The sequence below is a fragment of the Trichosurus vulpecula genome, chromosome 3 (genome assembly GCF_011100635.1).
Source record: "Trichosurus vulpecula isolate mTriVul1 chromosome 3, mTriVul1.pri, whole genome shotgun sequence".
NCBI lineage: Eukaryota > Metazoa > Chordata > Mammalia > Diprotodontia > Phalangeridae > Trichosurus > Trichosurus vulpecula.
In genome coordinates this window covers 415,947,322-415,969,050 of record NC_050575.1, presented here as the reverse complement: position 1 = coordinate 415,969,050, position 21,729 = coordinate 415,947,322, and the positions used below count along the sequence as shown (strand labels likewise).

At 45.9% G+C, this 21,729-nt stretch overlaps 1 protein-coding gene across 1 annotated transcript in view; it reads right to left on the bottom strand.

Annotated features, from left to right (window-relative positions):
* The window catches only part of CYRIA (CYFIP related Rac1 interactor A), a 93,066-nt gene that overhangs the window by 24,555 nt on the left and 46,782 nt on the right, over nucleotides 1-21,729 (bottom strand). Inside the window, exon 3 of the mRNA XM_036750567.1 lies at nucleotides 1,208-1,287. Within this exon, the coding sequence (XP_036606462.1) occupies nucleotides 1,208-1,277 (70 nt within the window). The 5' untranslated portion in view covers nucleotides 1,278-1,287. The remainder of the gene's footprint in view (nucleotides 1-1,207; nucleotides 1,288-21,729) is intronic.

Genomic DNA, 21,729 nt, shown 5'->3' with positions numbered 1-21,729 from the left:
ATCTATTTTACTGTGCGTTTTAGAACATGAGGCTATTTTTATTTCAGAATAAAATAAAATATGGCTAGAGACTATGGTTAGTTAGAAATTGGTAAAGGAATGAGTAATGACAGAGACACATGATAGTTCCTAAAACTAAAAAAATACTTAATAATGTATATTTACATTATTTTGAAAATGAAAGGGAATAAAATGAACAAGAATAGGGAAAACTAGCTTAACTAGAGACAGAAAAAATCTCATATAAGTGGTCAGCAAACAAATAAAGACATAAAGCAAGAATCCAATATTGGACCATTGGATGTCACATCAACAATAATCCACCATTTTACATAAAACAGGAAAAAAATTGGAGAAAAGAAATTTATCCAGACAACTGAAATGGGAGTATCCACCAGGAAACATAATAGTATTATTAATAATGGCAACAACATATATACATATATATATTTATATAATATATGTGTACGTATGTGTATATATATATGTATATAGTGTTTTATAGTATATATAGTGTTTTCAGATTTGAAAAGAGCTTTATATACGTTATATCATATCAGATAACACACAATTAGTATCTTGGAATGGAAGAGAAGTCAAACCAACATCAAAATATGAATCTGTTTCTCCCCTAATCTTGAAATTTAAATTTTGTTAATCAAGGCAATATTCCTTGGCTGATGGTTGGCTTCCACTGAACGTAGACACATAGATGATCCATGGCCCTGAGGTGAGGTTGAAGGTCCCTCTCATCTCTGACAATCTGTTCTCTGATGTTCTACGATCAAAGTCTTCAAGCCTATATTTGGTGTTCTAAATCGGTCAGTGGGCTAATCCTGGACTTTTGCTTTACTTCTTGAATGTGTTTGTAGACCATTCACATGAAATTTTTTCTCTCCAATTAAACTAATTTTCCTTGCCTTTGCTCATTTGATTGCCTTCATTCTTAAGAATTTTCAAAGTCTTAGTCTAACTTCAGTTTATTCTTTCGGAAGATTAGATCATTTCTAGCACCATGGGCCCCGGCCCAACCACAGCTGTTTGAAAGCAGATGAGGAAGGATCACCCTCATTCTCATGGAAGACTCAAGACTGACAGAGCCAGGCTGGGCCGGCAGCATATCTGGGACCATGAGGCTGAAACCTTCTTGGTCATTTCTGAGGACAAGCAGGGAAAGGACAAGCGTCTAGTCAGTTGTTGAACTTACTTTCAAAATCCAGGAAAAAATGTGGGTAGTTCTCAATTTCCCTGGTTAGGACCTTAAGAAGATTGCCCATTCCAGGATACCTGGGGGATGCAATAAAGAAAGGCAAATGGTTATAAAGGCAAAAGAAAAAAAAAGAATGATTCAAAGGCTTAACACATCTGGTCAAACGTCATTAAAACCCACTAAGGACACAGCTCTCAGGGTCAATCTGATGCCTCTTGTGAGGGCAGGGGGTGAGTACTATCTTGCCTTGTGCCTAGAATAGGACTCTGCATACAGCAGACACTTAATAAATATTTGATGCATAAAGTAAATCATAACGAAGATGCTGCAGAAATACCACCTCCACCATCGTCATGCTGCTAGAGGCTACAGCTGGTCGGCTCACCAAATCTGGCTCTGGACCATTCCTTTAGTTGCTACAGAAAGGGGCCACTGGCCACTTATGGACCTCTGGCCTGAAGGGACATTTGGGGCTTCTAAAAAAAATTGGGAAAGGCCCTCTATGAATTTACATTTTCACTTCTTTCCCCCAGCTACCACTTTCTCTTTAAGAAAATTCATCCCAGAAGAATGTATGAAGGACTCAAGGCATTCAGGAAGGAGAGGGTTTAAGCTACTTCTTTCTAACTTCCTGTACTTGGTTATTCTTAGCTCTGACATTCTTTGTCCCAAAGACATCCTCAGCTGTCATAGACCTCAGTTCATGCTTTGTATTCTAAGGCACCTCCAACCACTGGCATCCCAGAATGGATGTTCTAAGATCCTTCTTGGTTCTGGCATTCCAGAGTGGATGTCCTAAGACCCTCCAAGCTCTGACATTCTAGAGTGGATGTTCTAAGTCTCCTCCTAGCTCTGGCATTTTAGAGTAGATGTTCTAAGGCCCTTCCTGGCTCTGGTATTCCAGAGTCGATGTTCTAAGGTCCCTCCCAGCTCTGGCATTCTAGAGTAGATATTCTAAGGCCCTCTTGGCTTTGGCACTCTAGACTGAATGTTCTAAGGTCCTTCCAAACTCTGGAATTCTAGACTGGATGTTCTAAAGTCCCTCAGTTCAGACTTTCCAGGTCTTTGGTTCTCTTCCAGCTCTAACATCCAGTGGTTCTCAGATTCTATTCTTTCCAACATGGAAATCTTATTTATTAAAGTTTTCAGAATAAATATTGAGAACAGAATTGCCTATATCTATTCCCAGAGAATCTTCTCCATTTGGAGGAACAGTGTTTTATGGGAGGAGTGTGGGCCTTTCAAGGACACATCTGAAGCCCTAAGAGACACACTGAGCTGAGGCCTTAGCCCATCCATCATAGAATGATTGTTCTACCATTTCATAGCAGCCCCAACTGTACACACTGACTAGAAAAACCCTGACCTTTCTACAGGGCTTTATGGTGAGCAAAGTGCTTTATGGTCTCTCTCATTTGAGCTTCATCAGGACTCTGAGGTCAGGCCTACAGGTGTTCTCACATCCCATTGAACAGAGGAGAGCCTGATCATGTGAGCAGGCAGGTGACTGGACCACAGTCACCCAAGGGTTGAGGAAGGCTTTGGAGTCAGGTCTTCCTGATTCCAAGTCCAGCATTCAAGTCTCTGGGCTGCCACAGCCTAAAAGTCAGCTAGAATGTATAGATAGCTGCTCTTTAGGGTTTGCAAAGCACTTTATTCTGGAGTATGCTTTGTTGTTCAGTCATTTCAGTTGTGTCAAACTCTTCAGGACCCTTCTGGGAGTTTTCTTGGCAAAGATACTGGACTGGCTTGCCATTTCCTTCTCTAACTCATTTTATAGATGAAGAAACTGAGACAGAGGTTACGTGACTTGCCCAGGATCATATACCTAGTACATATCTGAGGTCTTCCTGATTCCACATCTGGCACTTTATCCACCTAGCTGCACTTAACCTCTACTACTCACCACCAAGCACTTGAGGCTCCAGACAGACAGGACTACTTGGCTTCTCCCATACACATCCTACATAGTTCTTTGTCTCTTTGTCCGTGCTGGCACCTATGCCTGCCTCTCTTTGTACTTCATCTCTACCTGTTGATATCCTGCCCATCCTCAAAGCCATGATAAGTGGTACTCCTTTCAGGAAGGCTTTTTCTGATCCCCCCACCTCCCATGGAATTCCTTCTTCCATCTTCTGACCTTCCATAAGCATCCTCATCATCTTATTGTGATTGAACAAGATAATGAATTGTAGACTACTTTACAAGACTCAAAGACTTATTATTATCATTGTTATTCATAAGCCTTTGCAGTGAATTGTATTTTATATTAATGACCCTCCACTGAATCCTGACGACACCTGATGTGGAAGTGACTCTGGAATCCTGAAGGCTGTGCCAGGGCCTGAAAAGCTTGGAGTATTGTTCCAGACAGAGCCCGAGTCTGCTCATGATCAGCAGCTGAGTTAATTACAGAGAGGCTTAGCATCAGCATCACCGGCAGGCTGGCCACTCAATGAGGAATTCTGTGGCTGTGGAAACCCATGAAGGAAAGCAATAGGATGAATGAGGGACCCTCAGTCCTTTGCTGCCCCCTTCTGATTCTGTAGCGATGGTGGCATAGGGGTGGGAAAGAGGACTGGGAGGGCTAAGACTAGCTATGAGCTTTCATTTCAGTCTTGGTATTCTAAATGGGAGATCCCTGTCCAATAAGTGCATATATTTCTGGGGAAACTGCAGCCTATCAAAGGCATCTGATTTGATGTTTTAGCTTTCCCTTTGGGCTGCACACTTCTAAAAGGGATGGGCCACCTGGTATTTATATCTGTGCCTCCCATGGCATAAAAGCCAGTTATCATTATTATTATTAAAAATCAATCAGCAGCCTTTATTAGGAGGGAAGTGAACAAGTATTTTTGGTATCTATTGTTTATATTTATTATTCTATTAATTAATTATTCTATTTATCAAAACCTACTAGCACCAATTATGTACTATGTTCTGTGCTAAGAACTTTACAAATATTATCTCATTTGGTACTCACAACAACTTGTGAGGCAGATGCTATCTGTATTCTAATTTTACAGTCAAGGAAACTGAGACAGATACGTGTAAGTATTGGAGACAGGATTTGAACATAGGCCTCCCTTACTCCAAACCTTATGTGCCCTTTACCTACCAACTAGCTGGCCAATAGATTCCCATTCCATGTTTTGTACTGGTACCCCCAGTATAGCAAGGGAGCTAGAAGAAGGACCTCAGAATGCTGGGTAAGAAAGGCCCTCTGGAAGACTTACTTGGGGATGAGGTGGGGAAGGGGATAAGCATTTATAGAGTGCCTCATATGTGCCAGGCACTGTGCTTAGCTCTTTACAAGTATTATCTCCTATGATCTTCACAATCTTATGAGGTAGGAGCTGTTATTATCCTCAGTTTACAGTTGAGGAAACAGAGGAAGGCAGAGCGAAAGTGACTTGACCAGGGTCACATAAGTGTCAGAGGCCAAATTTGAACCTAAGTCTTCCTGACTGCAGGCCCAGTGCTCTAACCACTGAACCACATAGGTACTTCTAAGACTCATTCTGTGTCAGGGGATTAAAAAAAAATAAAGATGACCCTGCCCTCAAGAAGCTTATATTACACTTGTTGAGTGAGTGGCTTAATGGTAATCATAACTACAATCTCTTAAACTTTACAAACACTTTCCCTGCATGGTGGGCAGTGAAAGTGTTAATAATTCTCACTCTGTATGAAGACACTGAGGTCTGGAGCATGACCTTAGGCGTCTCTCCTCTGCCCTCTCAGTTCCTCATCCATCAAGTGAGAGGAGCAGATGAGGCTCTGTCCAAGGTCCTGACTCTCCCCACCCACGTGCCTGGAATGCCCTCCCTCCTCACATTCACCTCATATAATCACAGACGTCCTTTAAGCCCTCCCTTCTATGGGAAGCCTTTCCTGATCCCTCAAGTTAGTGCCCTCCCTCCCAAACAACCTTGTATTTGACCTCTTTGCATTTCTACTTATTCTCTCTATACTTCTCTTATATACACTCAAATACAGAGTCTCTTGTCTCCACTATTCAAATGGAATCCTGTAATTGTTTTCCTTTTTGAGTTTGTGACTCCAGTGCCTAATATAGTGCCTATCCCATAGAAGGTGGTTGACAAGTGCTTGTTAATTGATTGGCTGACTTGCTGAGAGTCACACATTCAGAGGCAGTGTGGTTCAGGAGTGCTGGCTTTGGAGCATTCTTATCCCACCAAATAGAATTGTGTGACTATAGTCAAGCTATAGTAACTTCTCTGGTCCTCAGTATCCTCCGCTGTGGAATGGACATATTCATAGCCATGGTACCTAGTCACTAGCACCATCACCACCTTCATCACCCCCAGTGCCATCACAATCATTAGTAGTAACTCCTCCTCCTCCTCCCCCTGAGGCTCTATACCTTTCACATGGACCTTAAAGAGAGAGAGAGAGAGAGAGAGAGAGAGAGAGAGAGAGAGAGAGAGAGAGAGAGTATGTGTGTGTGTGTACTAGTCACTAGCACCATCACCACCTTCATCATCACCAGTGCCATCACAATCCTTAGTAGTAACTTCTCCTCCTCCTGAGGCTCCATACCATTCACATAGGCATTCTGGTATAAAGGATCCCCACTAAACATTTATGCACCTGTCCCTTGGCTGAGCCATCAAAGAAACTGAAATAGGGTGATAATCTCAGGAAAATGAAAGGCTGTGGAAATGAAGGAGTGGGGAAGGAGGGAAGAAATGCTTATTAAACACCTACTATGTGTGAGGTTCTGTGCCAATGGCTTTATAAATATTCTCTCATCAGTTCCTGGGTAGAGTTTTATTTCTGCAAAGAGATGGAGAGCTATTTGGGGAGATTGTTCTTTGGATTTGTTCCCGATTTGGAAAATAAACTTGAGGCAGGAAGTTGATCTGTATTCTCAAAGCCTGAAGTAGCAATGGAGTCAGTGGGGAATTGGTTTAAAGCCTTGGCCATGGAATTTGTCTATGGATGAAATATATTTATTAAAAACCAAACTAAAGGACAAAGGCAGTGCATACACAGTTGACTTATGTCATGGGATTTAGGCCTCCTCATTTATATCTCTCACCCTGACAAAATTATGCAGCCACTAAAGCCAATAAAAGTCATGTGGGCCCAAAAGACTCCTTCTGCCTTTGTCTCATGATATGGATGTTATGGCCAAGGGATTTATTACGAAATGGGCCAGCCTACAAGCATGATCATGGTTATAAGGCTGGGTGGCTTGTTTGGGGGCCAGAAGACCTCTGAGTTCTGTCTCTGCTACATAATATCTATGTAACCTTGGATAGGAGCAGCTAGGTGACATAGTGTGTAGAGCCTGGTGTGGGTGGAGGCAGGAAGCCCTGAGTTCAAATCCAGCCTCAGACACTTACTAGCTGTGTGACCCTGGGCAAGTTACTTCACCGTGTTTGCCTCAGTTTCCTCATCTGTAAAATGAGCTAGAGAGGGAAATGGCAAACTGCTCCAGTATCTTTGCCAAGAAAATTCCAGATGGGGTCACAGAGAGTCAAAAATGACTGAACAACAGCATAGACTTTGGACAAACCCCCTCTCCTCTCTGGGCCTCAGCTGCTTCATCTGTAAAATGAAATGTCCTCTAAGGCAGGCTGCTTTCTGCTCCAAATCCATGCTCTTAGAGTCCCAGCTCGTATCTCCATAGGGACTTAAGAACTACAACATTTTTTCTTCCCAAAAGCCCTGGGAGGTAGGTAGTATGAGCATCATCGTCCCATTTTCAGAGGAGGAACCTGAGGCTGAGAGAATACAGCTATGATCACACAGCGAATGAGGGTTAGGGGATGGCCACTGGATCTGGCCCCAGGCCCACGCTCTACCACTCTGTCTCAGGACTGCATTTGAACCCATGATAAATTTAAGACCCTGGCATCTTATATAAATATGACAATAGTCATCATCACGAATAAAGCACTTCACATGCATCATCCCATGTGAGTTCATTACAACCTCACTCTATCATTCTCCCCATTTCACATATGAATATGAAGTCTGAGAGAAATGAAGTGATTTACATAGTCACATGGATAGTAAGTGGCTAAGGCAAGATTCAAATCAAGATCTTTCAGAGTCCGAGTCCAGGGTTGCTTCTCAGATAAGCTATGAAGGTCTGGTGGGGCTCCAGGCCCTCCAACCCCAAGGAAAGCAGGAATGTTGAAAGCTGAGATCTTGGAAATTCTCTAAGTTCTCCCTGGGCTATGGCTGCATTCTGTTTTCTAGCAAATATTCTCCCCAAAGGCTCAAGGCTATTCAGATTACCAGACAGTAGGAGTCAGCTCATCTGTACTTGGCATCTCCAGCATCTGGGTCTGAAGCTGCCTAAAGGATCAGGGGTGGGCGATCACAGAGGCATTGAATGGCAGAGTCGGGGGTGGGGAAGAGTTTAGAACATAGAATACATATTGGCAGAGATGGGAGGGACCTCAAAGCCAACTCCATTGTTTTGAGAAGGGAACTGAGCTCCCAGTTTCAGAGAAATAGGCTTTGCTCTCACTCTTTCTGGGCAGACTCTTGAACAGGGAGGTGGGAGTGGAGAGGGGAGCTCCCTGGGAAGCAGCAGAATGAGCCATGTGATTGTAGAATACAAGGACCCATGGCAGACAGTCCTCTGGTGCTACACCAAAGAGGAGAGAGGAGGCCTCCTTGTCTATGCCTTGTGAGTAGTCATAGGGAAGTCATAGAACCACCAATGCTGGCTCAGTGGAAGGGAGCCTCCTTCTGCCAGAGGCTGAACTCTGTGCTGCTGACTGGGTGGTCTTGGGTTCCTCAGGTTCCCTATCTGGGCCTCAGTGGTTACATGTGCACAAAGGGAAGCTCGACTACATGAACTAAGGGGTGCAGCTCTGCTATGTGAAGGTTCCTGCCAGCAGTGATCTTCTGCATTCAAAGACTTCCTTCCTGCACTCAACCTTGACATTCTCTGGTCTCTGGTCTTGACTACCTATGGCCTTCACAGACACCTTTCCCTATCTGCACTGTGAAATCGCTGACAACAATTAGCTCTACAAAGTCACACTATCTGCTCCTCTTTCAGGAACCTTGGACAACATTGTCTAGCACGCAGCCTTCCAGCCCAGGGCACTGCTCTCCTGGTCCTACCTCACACCTGCTCCACCAGACCCCAGGCCTTCATGCCCATATTCTATCCTCCCAATCCCAGTCCTAGGGAAAACAGAACCATAGGAAGCAACTGGAGAGTCCATTTTGCACAAACCCAATGCCTAACTCTCTTTGATAAACCATGTTCATTGGAGCAGAGGGGTAGGATAGTGTTTATAGACCCCTTACATAAAATCACAGGGACTGGAGCCATTTTCTAGGGGGAAAAAGCCAACAACAATTCTATTAGAATTGAGGAAAATGAAACAATGAAGTCCAGGCCCCATCTCAGGTGAGGCTAAGTTAGAAGAAGAGTTCATGGTTTATAAAGTCATTCATAAAACTCCTTCATGAAAACGATAGGACAGGCTATAGCAATCAATCAACATTGATTAAGGGCCTACTATGTGCCAGGCACCATGCTGAGTGCTGGGCCCCATCAGGCCTATTATGTGCCAGGCATCATACTGAGTGCTGGGCCCCATCAGGCCTCCCTGGGTGGTGTGAGAGGCCAGACAGCCCCCAACTCAGCCAAACCCTGCCCAGGTTTGTCACTGCTGGGTGACTCTGAGGCCTCAGATGCATTGATAGGAGGGATTCGGCCTGGATGGCCTCAAAGGTTTCTTCCAGCTCTGAGACCTAAGTTGCCCATTGGATGCCCGAGGCCCAGAGAAGGGGAAAGGGCTTGTGAAAGACTGAGATAAAGCATCAGGTCACATAGATAGAGTTGCAATGAATCTTTGGGGTCATCTGGTCCAACCTCCTCATTCCACATGTAAGAAGACAGAGGCCTTAGGAGGTTAAGTGACTTGTTCAAGGTCATAGAGGCAAGAGGTCTCAGAGGCAGAGCTCACACTCAGCTCTTGGACTTTTCAGTTCGGGGTTGGACAGGGCCCCAGAGGACAGACTGATGAGCAAGGAAGGCGATGTCCAGAGTGGTCATCAGCTGAATGACAAGAATTTATTTAATGCTCATTGTGTCCCAGGTGCTGGGGTTAGGGGAGTGGAGGCACATGAGAAAAAAGCAGAAGGGGCCCCTGCCCTCAAGAAGCTTACATTTTAAAGGAAGGGAGGGAAGGAGGAAAGAAGAAAAGAAAGAAAGGGAGGAAGGAAGGAAGGAAACAATGAATCATTGATTATCTGTTACTATGTGCCAGGCCCTGTGCTAACCACTAGGAATACAAATACAAGGAAAAAGAGATGCTTCCTGAAGAGAAAGCCCAAGGCATTTCTATCAGCACAGTGCCTGGCACACAGCAGGTATTTAATAAATACTTCTTGATTCATTATGTTTAATAGGGAAGACTATAGACAAGAGAGTCCTGAAAGGGGGTGGGGTGGGGGTGGGGGTGAAGCAATTTGGGGAGGAAGCTCAGTTTGAAGTCCAGAAAATCAGGAAGAGGATCAGCAGGGGAATGAACAATGGAGATGCTGCGTACATTGAGTGCAGCCATGCCAAGAGAGGGTATAGGTAAGCATCCCCTGCACAGTCTAGCCCAAGAGGTTGTATGTGTGTGGTGGGGTGGGGGGGAGGGAGAAGAGGCCCCCCAGAGAGGGGACCATAAGGATGACAACCTAGGAGGAAGGGAGGGAGTGAGTACACATCACATGGTGCAGCCAGCAGGGGCCTGAAAGGTGCTAGGTATGGCAGTAGGAGGATCTGGCTCCCTGTGGGGAAGAAGTACATTGTCCCTAACCTCCCCCCCCATAAGCCCAGCATTGGCCACCTGGGCCAAAGCACTGGCTCCCTCACCCTGGTTACAGCTTGGCTCTCTCCTAGGGATAGGGTCTTGTTTAGGGCTATGGCTCAGTATTCGGGTTTGGGACAATCTTGAACACTAATCCTCTAAATGAATAACAAAAGCTCTGGCCCTTGTTCTCAGGACAGATGCCAGCTGGAGGGGAATTCAAGGGAAACCCGCTGGTCTCTAGAGCACTGAGTCTGGGAGAGATTTCCTGGTCATTCTAGTTATGTACCTAGCAGCTTCTGCCCTGGTGTACCTCATTAGCCCCAAATCGGATGTGACAGAGATGGGAGGCTTGCTCATAGCCACTCTGGAGTGAGGCAGAGTGAGGGAAAAAGGGAGCTGGGCTTACGGGTAGAAGAGCCTGGGTTCTAATTTCACCGACCAGTTACCAGCCAGGCAACCATGGGCAAAGCATTCATCGCTTTATGTCTCAGGTTCCTCTTCTATAGGATGGGGGTGATTATATATTATATATTTTGTATTACTGATTTGGAGCTTTAATGAGGATCTGTCTGTAGAGAGACTGGCACACCTTGGATCTCTATCGAAAGCTGAGCTGCAGCTATTATTCTCCCAGGAAAAGGAAGTAATTTCTCCTATGAGTAACTGGCCTCACATTTCTTCATTAGACACTTTAAGTGGTGGTAGTGGTCTGGGGGGGAGGGCCCGAACCAGAATGGGGAGACCTTGGGAATCTTGGTCCTTTCCTTTTTAAGCAGAGGGGAACTCTCCTTTGTGACTGGATTTAATACTGAGAAAGGGCCAAGACTCATTTGAGCTGATCTGGTGAATGGGAAGCTGTGGCCTGGCATCATTGAAAAGCTCTCTCTTCCAAATCAGGATAGACAAGCAAAGAAAAGCCCTTCCCCTCGTGGCCTCCCCACCCTATCTATCCAGTATTCTGGCACCTTACTTACACTGGAGAGCTGCTGGCCCTCATCCTGTTTCTGCACAAGGCACTCCAGCTACCACCTCTGAGCCTTTGTCATGGGCTAGAGTGCTCCAGATGCTCTTTCTCCTCATCTCTGCCTTCTGGTTTCCTTTGCGTCCCACCTGACTCCCCGTCTTTGACAGAAGCCTTTCCTGGTCCCTCTTAATTCTAGGGTCTTCCCTCTCCATTATCTCTGGTTTATCTCATACTTAGTTTGTTTGGACTTAGTTGTTTGAATGTTTTCTCCCCCTCATTAGATTGTAACCTCCTTGAGGGCAGGGACTGCCTTTTTCCCCTTTTTTATCCCTAGCCCTTAGCTAGTACCTGGCACATAGTAGGGGCTTCATAAATGTTTATTGACCTGACTTGACATGGGCAGAGTAAGAGGGCCAGTAAGAGGGGCTGAGTCCCAGCTCTTTGGTGTGCCAGCCATGTGACCATCACTAGGGTCACTTCCCCCGAGTTTGCTCAGGCCGGTCTACTGGGCATTTTGGGTCCTGAGCTTCCTTCCCATACCGGGCTAGGTGGGGAGGAGATGACCCCTGACCTCGTTTTATAAACGAGCAAATTTTGATCCCACATGGGAAGATGCTTCACTGGACATCAGAGACAAATGAATGGCAGAGGATCAGGCCCTGACTTGGAGCAGCGTCCACTCCAACTCATCGGCAGTCACAGTGGGGAATCAGCAAAGCCAGCCCTCTCCTCCCTGCCCCACACCACTGCCCATCTTGGGTTTCTTGCTATGTTGTCTTACATCTATGTCCATGCCTGGACCCTTTACTGGGACCCTATATGTAAAAGGGAGTTTGTTGAATGAATACATGAGCCTATCTTTGGGGAGAAATATTCTCCTACTCCTCTTATATCCTTGCTGCCTACTGCCTTTGATGCCCAAGTCTTCCTTCCCTAGCCCAAAATTTCACTGTCCTCATTTTGGGTCAGTTGAGAGAGGCCATGAGGGTTTGCCTCAGATAGGATCAAGGCATACACTGGCTCAGAGAAGTGGACTCAGGATCACAATCAATCTATCAATATTTTGTAGGTTCCTACTCTGTGGCAGGCCCTCCTTTAGGTGCCAAAGTTCCAGTGAGGAGGGGAGAAGAGGGGAGAGGAGAAGGGAAGGGAAAAGAGGGGAGGGGAGAGGAGGAGAGGAAAGAAGCCTGCCCTCAGGTTGCTTCCATTCTATCAAAGCCTGGCTCTTCCACTTCCTAGATCTGGGACCTTGAGGGAAGCAGGTCCTTTGTCCACAACAGAGCCTGTGAGAGGAAGTCACTTTTACACTCTTTGAACCTCTTCTTTCTTGTCCAGAAAATGGAAATAATAACCGCTGCCATAACTGGGCTATTGGAAGGCTTGAATTTGATCCTGCCTGTACCATGCTTTGTAACGCACCCTAAACACTGCTTCAGGCATGTAACTACCTCTACCTGGGCCTCAGTTTACTCATCTGTGAGTGAAGATTTGAGATTAGCTGAGAGCCCTTCCCCCCTCCAGAGGTCTGTGAACTGCTATTAGTATGAGGCTATAGCAACATTTAGTGCCTCAGGGCAGCAATCTCCAAACCTTTTGGTCTCTGGACCCCTTTACATTCTTCAAATTTTTTGAGGACCCATTTGCTTAAAAAGCTGCTTTTTTGGAGGGGAGGAGATTATTTACATGGATTTTATCTCTTGCTATTTGCCATATGAGAAATCAAAGCATCTTAGTATTATGAAGATAGTTGGAGCCTCCTAAGATGTCTGGTGGACTCTCGAGGCTCCCTGGGCCCCACTTGCCGCCTCAGGGTGTCGGTAATTATAATAGCACTTTGCATTCCTATGAATATTATGGTTGCTGCTCTATTAACTACACCAGAGACTTTGGAGAAAAAATGCTTTACAAATCTCAAAAGGCCAAAGACGCGCCTGTGGCTATTTTTGTGACACTTCCATGTTTGCCAAGCACGGTTTCCAGGTCAGGAGACCAAGAACCATCATCATCTCCATGAGCAGTAAAGTGAGCCCTGGCTCTCTGGCTATGGTGGGCAGAGGCCTGAAGAGGGCGTCTACCCCACTTGGTAGAGGATGGGGGCGGGGACCAGAGAGGGAAGGTGACTTAGGTCACATAGCTGCTAAGTCAGTGGATGGGACAGGGCTCAGATCCAGGCCCTTTGCTTCCAAGTCCAGGGTACTGAGCAGTGAGGGGGCACTGAGTGCTGGGCATGGATCAGGAAGACCTGAGTTCAAATCTTATCTCAGACACGTGGTAGCTGAGCGGTTGTGAACAAATCGCTTACCCAACCTGCCTGCCTCAGTTTCCTCCTCTGTAAAGTGGATAAAATAATAGTGCCTTTTTTCCCCAGAACTGTTGCAAGGATAAAATTAAATAGTATTTGTAAAGCACCATGTAAACCTTAAAGTTCTACAAACATTAGCTATTTATCATTATCATCATTACATCATGATCATCATTATTATCAGGGATAGGGACTTGGCCTGGTTCTTATTCATTTATAAAACAAACCCTTCTAGTGTCTGTGTCTGTTTCCGCGCCCCCTCCCCAACCTCACCCTCTCTCTTGCAGGTCTGTCTTTGTCTCCTCCTTCCATGTCTCTCTCCCCTGTCCCTAGTGCTTTCTTTCTATCTGTCTCTCCCTGTGTCTCTTTCCCCAATCCTGGTCCTCTGCTGTTCTCCCCACTCTCTCTGTCTCTAGCTCTTCTTGTCCCCCATTCTACCCTCTTGTATGTCTCCTGGGGTGCAGCTCTCTCAGGGAATCTTTCTATCTCTGTCTTTCTCCCTCCTTCTGTCTCTTTCTATCATTTTCTCTACTGTCTCTCTATGCTGTCTCTCTCTGTATGTATCTCTCTGCCTCTCCCTCATTTTGTCTCACCCTATTTTCTATTGTCCTTAAAATGATACAAGCAAACATCTGCCTCAAGCGTAGGAGACCAGGGCACCCAAGTCCGTGGCTACTATGGACAAGTTGGGTGGCCGGACCTTCACTTCTCTCTCCCTGGTGCCTTCATGTCCAGGCCAGTCTTCTCAGGTTCCACAGCTGCAGTTTGGGGCTGTGTCCACTAAGGGGCCTCAGTAACCAAGACGAAGCACCAACTGTTACACAGCTAAGCTGCAGAGAAAATGCCTCCCTCCCAGAGCCCCCCGGGGCTGCATAGGAAGGGTCTGCTCTCAGCGGCTCCTGGCCATCCAACCTGCAGAGACTTGGAGCTGCCATTCTGCCTAGGGAGTGTGTTTGGGGGAGTCAGGGAGGGAGGGTCACCAACTTCCTAAGCCAAGTTAATGGATGAAAACCAGGCTATTTACTCAGACTCTTCTGGACAGTTCTTTTCCTCTTCCTGAGCCTGTGTTCTCCTCTGTAAAATGAGAGGGTTGAATGAGGTTCCTCTAAGGTCCCCACCAGCTCGAAATTCTACCACCCTGAGAATACTGATGACGGGGCAGAAATGCCAACTATTGGCTGTTTGAAGAATCTTCACAATTCTTGTCATAAAATCCATGTTTTTATGATGCACTTCCAATTAGAAAGTCCCTTACATATGTTATCTCACTTGATCCCCACAACAGCCTGATGAGGCAGATGCCATCATTATCCCAATTTTACAAGTGAAGAAACCGAGCCTGAGAAAGGTCATGTAACTTGCCCAAGCAGTAAGCAAGCAAGCATCGGGGACAGTATTCGAAGCCAGTCTTTCAGACTCCAAGTCCGGCAAAGCCCTCTTCAAGTGCAATTTCTCTCTGTGTAAAGTTAGGGAGCAGGATAGGATGATGTCGAAGTCTGTCCCAGCTCAGATTCCTGAGTTTGGCACGAAATCCCCCCTCCCACTTTTCCCAGTGAATTCTGGGAACTTGTACCTCAGGCATTATCTGGGTCACTAAAGTAAGCTAAGATTCCAGATTTCTCCAGCGCCCTGGATTCCTAGCGGATGGTTAGCGTTTCCACAAGGACTCCTAAGTAGAAAGGCAGGCATACAGAGACAGTGGACACATAAGCCTCCCAGGAATTTCTCTGCTCAGAGAGATAAGCCAGGCTCACAGTCAGAAGCCAACAGGCTGACAAAGTTTATCTAGACAATCTGGCCAGAGAAAACCAGTGCTCTTGGAGGACATGCTCTCGGGCTGCGCTCTCCGACCCTTTGGTTTCAGCTGGGCTTCCAGGTGGCCCCCAAAGCTCCCAAGGAACCCTGAGTCCTGAGACTCTGTTGTCCTTCCAGGTATGAGAGTCCCTTCTTCATGGACTATGGAAGCATGGAATGTCAGCAGTGGGAGGGCCCTGAGAACAAAGGATGTCAGAGCTTTGAAGGCTCTTAGAACACAGAATGCTATGGCTGAGGCCAACCTTATGTCAGAGAAAACCACACCCAACTCCCTCCTTCTACAAATGGACAAACTGAGGCACAAGTGATAGGAGTGCAGCCATGCAGTGAGTTCTCAGAAGAGCTGGGACTCCCTGATGGATGGGGATGTAAGCTTTCTCCTCTGAGATCACCTCGTATCTGAGTCATCTGGATTGCGTAGACATCTCTGTACCCGAAATGTCTACATATGTGTGGGTCATCTCCCTGTGGTAGAATGGAAGTTCCTCAAGGGTAGGAGCAGGTTCATATTTTTCCTTTTGTGTTCTCAGTGCCTAGCACAGGGCCTGGAGCAGAGAGGATGCCTAAGAAATACTGTCTGTCGGACTGATTGACCACAGAAGAGGAAAAGGCCAAACTGCCTCTGATCTACTTTCACCACTGCTATAAAAATATTTCCCACAGCACACTCAGGAATCCACCTGATGTTTTTATTCTGTTTGGTGGTAAGTTGCTGTAATGTCATGGAAACAGCACAGGCCTAGGAGTCTGGGCTCAAGTTCTCCACTAATTCACTCTGTCACCCTGAGCAAGTAGCTTCCATTCCCTGGAAATCAGTTTCCCCATGGGTACAATAAGCAGTTGGGACTAGGTGGAAGCTAAGGGCCCTCCCAGGTCTGGCAGTCTATGTTCCATGTCCTGATGCCTCCCTGGCCCAGTCAACATTCTAGAAGATCCCACTCATTGGTCATGACAAGAGCACATGCTGGAGAGAAGGGGGATTGGCCATTCCAGGACCTGGCTTTCAATCCTGGTCTTTGAATGACTGCCTCTGTGACCTAGGGCAGGTCTGTAAAATGAAGAAGGGAAATCAGATGAGTAAGCAAATTCTTGCCTGCTCCCAACTATGATGCCAAGAATCTAAGGCTCTATCTTCCAGGGGAGCAGGGCAGTCTGTGCCCACATTTAACACTTTAAGATTTACAAAGGGCTTCCCTGTGAGGGAGGGGGGCAGCATAAGTAGTACCATCATCCCCGTTTTCTAAATGAGACCACTGAGGTTTGGAAAGGGGGAGGGCCAAGGATCCAAGGTCACTTAGCCAGGGTCAGCCAGACCAGCTTCTCGCCATGTAGGTACAGAACCAGGATAGGACTGTTAGGCAACCCTGTGAGTCTTTCCTCAGCTCGACTCAAGCCACAATGTCCACTCCTTTCTTCTTCCAGCTCCCTTCCTACCATTACTGTGTCTGAGATAACCCTGATGCAGAAGCAAAGCTTTAGGGGAGAAGAGATGAGAGCGGAGAGGATGGCCTTGGCAGAGGGAGGGAGAGCTGATGCTGAGGGATAGCACCCATTACAAGAATAGGACCAGTCTGAAGAACGCTGATAACCCCAGGACTCCAACTGGGGCATGAGTCATCCATCAGTCTTTGGGTCCATTCATGGAGGAACTGGTCCTTGGAACAATGGGGAAAATCCCCTTGTTCTTTGCTATTTAAAAAAGGTTCAACTTATATGTCATGTCTATACTTCCTCAGCATTGCTGAGAATTGGGGAAATTTAGGGAAATTAGGGGAGATTTCTGCCTAGACCTCAGATCCATGATGTCAATAGCACGGGCTTCTATCAACAATAACCCCAGCCCCTCTATAGCTCAGTACATAATCTTGAATCACTAGGTGGGGATGGGGAGATCCCTCTTGCATGGCTAATTTCCTAGCTTATCTGGAACAATCATTGGACAAGAAGACTCATAGCTCTTTGCTAACCTGCACACAAGCCCTTCTGGTTTGGTAAGGCCCACCATAGCTTTCACTCCATGGGCAGGGCCTCCAGGAGCCTCCTTACTCTCCAGCCTCTTCCTCCTAACTTCCAAACGATGCCAATAAGGTTGCTCTCCTCCAGTATCTGGGCTCCAGAGGTGCCCATAGCTTGGACTGCTCCTTCTGCCTACCACCACCCCAACTCCCAAGGGTCTTCATTAGCATCTAGCTTCTCTACACAAGTGCCCCAACCTCCCACTGTCCCCAGACTCTGGCTGCTGCAATCCATCCACACACACTGCCAGCCACCTTCCTAGTGCATGGATGTGGCCACAACCTCCTGCTCAGTATCATTCAGTGGTTTCAGTCTTCATGGAAACACCTAAGTTGTCTACTTGAAACAATGTCATTCCATCCAACCTGCTTTGCTCGCCATTCCCCACATATAACCTTCTATATTCCACAAGCCATCCCCTATGCCTAGAATGCATCCCCTTGTCACTCTCACCTATGTGTCCAAGGATGTATTGTTATTGTTGAGTCGACTCAGTCATGTCTGACCCTCTGTGCCTCCATTTGGGGTTTTCTTTATGAACATACTGAAATAGTTTGCCATTTCTTTCTCCAGCTCATTTTACAGATGAAGAAACTGAGGCCAAAAACATTAAGTGACTTACCCAGGGTCACACAGCTAGTAAGTGTCTAAGGCTGAATTTGAACTCAGGTCGCTGTCTCCAGGCCTGGCTCTCCATCCACTACACAACCTGGCTGCCCCAGAGAATCTATACCTTCCTTCTAATCTCAACTTAAGTACCACCTCCTAGAGCAGATGTTCTTAGTCTTCTTTGTCCTGGATCTCTTTAGCAGTCAGGTGAAGCCAATGAATCCTTCTCAGAAGAATATTTTAAAAGGACAAATAAGGAACCCATTGTTATTAAATAGATTATCAATTTTTTTAACGTATAGACATCAAGTTAGAGACCCCTGTCCTAGAGAAAACCTGTCCTGATCCTTCCAGACCTTTCAGGCCTTACTTCTAAAAATTACATTATGCTTTGTATTTTCTTTCATATGTGCCCATTGCCTCTGATGGTCTCCCCCTTGGCTCCCCCATTGATTGTAAGCCCCTTGTGGGTGAGGACTGTTCTACTTTTATCTTTGTATCTCCATGGCCTAGCACATAGTAGGTGATTAATAAATGTTGATTGAATTGAATTAAACTGAAAACCTCCAGTGTGGGAGAGCCCTCCACTTAATGAGATAGCCCATTCCACTTCCTGAGATAGCCCATTCCCCTTTGGGATAGCTCTAATTCTTAGGAATCAGCCCAAGCCTAAATTCACTTCTTTGAAACTTCTTGTCACTGTTCCTGCCCCTATCCTTTCCCCCAAATCATTTCGGTGCTGCTCTTTGTGAGGGGATCAGGGAGGCAGCCAGGAGCCTTCAGAGAGGTGGCCTGGAGATCTTCTGTCTGCCTGACTTCAGAGCCCTGTCTAACCAGGGCTTGGGTACAAAGGGCACTAGCCCAGGTCATAGGCCCAGGGTCAACACAGGGGTGGTGTTGGCCTTCTGGGAGCTGCACTGGTCACTGCACCCTAGAAACCCAACCTGATGGGAGCCAGAGCCCTCGCTGTGCACAGACTGATAGGCCAGCAAGCGCTTCTTTGGAACAGCTTTAGGGAGCATCACAGTGAGTGGGGTTCGAGCAAAAGGGGGAAAACAGAGAGAGTTGAGATTTCTGATGGCCCATGTCTCCTCTATACATGTTTTTCAGCCCTCCTGGGGCCTGTCACACAACACAAGCTAAGGTAGGAGCCTAAAGCAGGATGCCAGGGCTTGGGATGCAAATCTGGAAAATCCAGAAGCTGCAAAAATCTCTCATGTTCTGCCCCAGCACACTCCCTAGAATTCGTACTGTATTTTTGGCTTTGAAAAGGGAGATTTACGAGCACTATCCCATTCTTTTGTTGAAAATATTTTTGCTACTTTTATGAACAATGTCAGTACTGTTAATAGTAGCGATATTAACATTGTTATGGACGGCAAGAGTAATTACATATTACATATAGCAATAATGCTGCTATTATTGATAATAAATAATAGTGATAATATTATTATCATTTTTTATGAGAGCCAGAAAGACCTGGGTTCAAGTCCAGCCTCCGACAAATATTGGCTATGCGACTCTGGGTAAGTCATTTGCTCTTGAGTGTTGTAGGCAACTATTTCAGACTAGAGGGAGCTGCTTCAAGTGGGGGTAAATGGAGTTTCATCAGTAGAAGTTCTAACTTATATCAATGAATTCACAGGCTCAGTCCTTATACTGTCATTAAAGTCACTTTTCTCTACGTGCAAACTAAAATAATGGCACCGATGAAGAGACTTGAGAAAGCACCTCGTCTGCTTCTTTGCAGAGGTGGAGAACTGTGGGTGCAGCATACAATGTCAAACTTTTTGCTGTATTATGTTGTTATGCTTAACATTTTTTCTTTCTGTTGTAAGGGATAACTGAGGGAGAAGAAGAGACACATTGGGGAACACAGGTGAACTTAAAAACAAAAGATAGCAAGAACCTTTTTAAAAGAAATATAAATGCAATGGTGGGGATGAAGAGGAACAAGATGGTGAGGAGGAATGTGGAGTACTGGACAGGGGGCTGGAGGAGACCTAGGATGGTCTGGCCTCTGACACAGACTTTGGTTAAATCATGAAACCTCTCAAGGGCCTGGGAAGCTCCCAAAGACTACACATTACAAACAGGCCATTGGATCCTGCATATATGGAAGGATCTCCCATACCAGAGCCATCTAGTAAGTGCCTCAGTTTCTGCCCTCTCTTCTCATTCTCTGCAGTCTGACTTCCAACCTCATTCTTCCACCAAACTGTTCTCTCTATAGGTACCAAATGATCTCTTAACTGACTATTTGAACATCCTTTTCTGAATCCTCATCCTTCTTGACCTCTCTGAAGCCTTTGATACCACCGAGCACCCTCTTCTCTACCATACTTTCTAGGTTTTTGAGACATCTTCTGTCACGGTTCTCCTCCTGCCTTTTTGACTGGCCCTTCTCTGCCTCCTTCACTGGATCTGCATCCACATGACACCCAGTAATGGTGGGTATAACCAAGGCACTTCCCAGGGCCCTCATTTCTCTTCTTTATCACATAGCGACCTCACTGGCTCCCATGGGTCTAGTTATTTCCATGATGACTCTCAGATCTATATGTCTCAATCTCTCTCCTGGGTCCCATTCCCATATCACCAACTATGTATTGGATATTTCTAAGTGGATGCCCCATAGACATTCCCTCTTCCCTTTTCTTTTTATCCCCAGCACTTGGCACAGTGCCTGGAACACAGTAGGTGCTTAATAAATGCTTGCTGACATGAAGTGGCTTGACTAGGCATCTCAAGGTGAACATGTGCAAACTAAAACTCATCTCTCCCCTTCTCCCCTCCAAACCCATCCCTTCTTCTGAACTTCCTCATTACTGTTGATGATGGGGCATCCTCCCAGTCTCCCAAGTTTGCAACCTCAGAGAAAGCATTGACTCCTCACTCTCACCCACACTGCATAGACAAGTGATTGTGAAATTTTATGATTATTTTTCCTCTACAACATTTTTTGCATGTGTTCCTTTTTGTCCATTCACTCTGGTGTGGACTACCACCTCTTGTCTAGACTGTTGTAAGAGCTTCCTCCTTGGTCTTCCTGCCTCAAGTCTCTTCCTATTCTACCTCCTCTTCCTCTCAGCTGTCAAACTGAAATTCCTAAAGCTAGGTCCAACCATATTGCCCCCCTACTCCATAAACTCCAGTGGCTCCCCACTGCCCCCAGGAGCAAAGATAAATGGCATTCAAAGCCCTCCCTAATGTGGTCCACTGCTGCCTTTCCAGGCTTCTTCCACCCTACTCTCCATTCCTTGATCCAGTGGCACCAGCTGTTCACCCACTTGAGAGCATTTCCCCTAGCTTTCACCCTTGGTTACAACTCTGTCCCTTCCCATTTCCATCTCCTGGCTTCCATCAGGTCTCAGCTAAATGTCATGTCCATTAAGAAGCCTTTCCCAGTCCTCCTTCCTTCTAAGACTGCTCCCAATCCATCCCATCTATATCTGCCTGCATGCTGACTCTCCTATTCCACTGTGAGCTGCTTCAAAGCAGAGACATTTTTTGCCTTTTGTTGTATACCTAGGGCTTAGCACAGTTCCTGGCACATTTGTTGTTGTTATTTGTGACCTCATTTGGGGTTTTCTTGGCAGGGATACTGGAGCAGTTTGCCTTTCCTTCTCTAGCTCATTTTACAGATGAGAAAACTGAGGCACACAGGGTTAAGTGATGTGTCCAGGACCACACAGCTAGTAAGTGTCTAAAACTGGATTTGAACTCATGAAGAAGGTCTTTCTAACTCCAGGCCTGGTGCTCTATTCACTGTGCCACCTAGCTATCCTTCTTGGCATATTGTAGGTACTTAATAAATGCTAGTTGACTCACTGAACAATTCAACTGGTACAGTCATGGAAGAATGGTCAAACTTTAAACATAAGACATATTTGTCTTGAATCACTTAGAAGATCTATCGGGAGTAAGAGCCCCTCACTAAGGATCTCAGCTTGGTCTTGTGCCATATGATATTTTTAGCAATGATCTGAATAAAGGCATTCTTGGCATC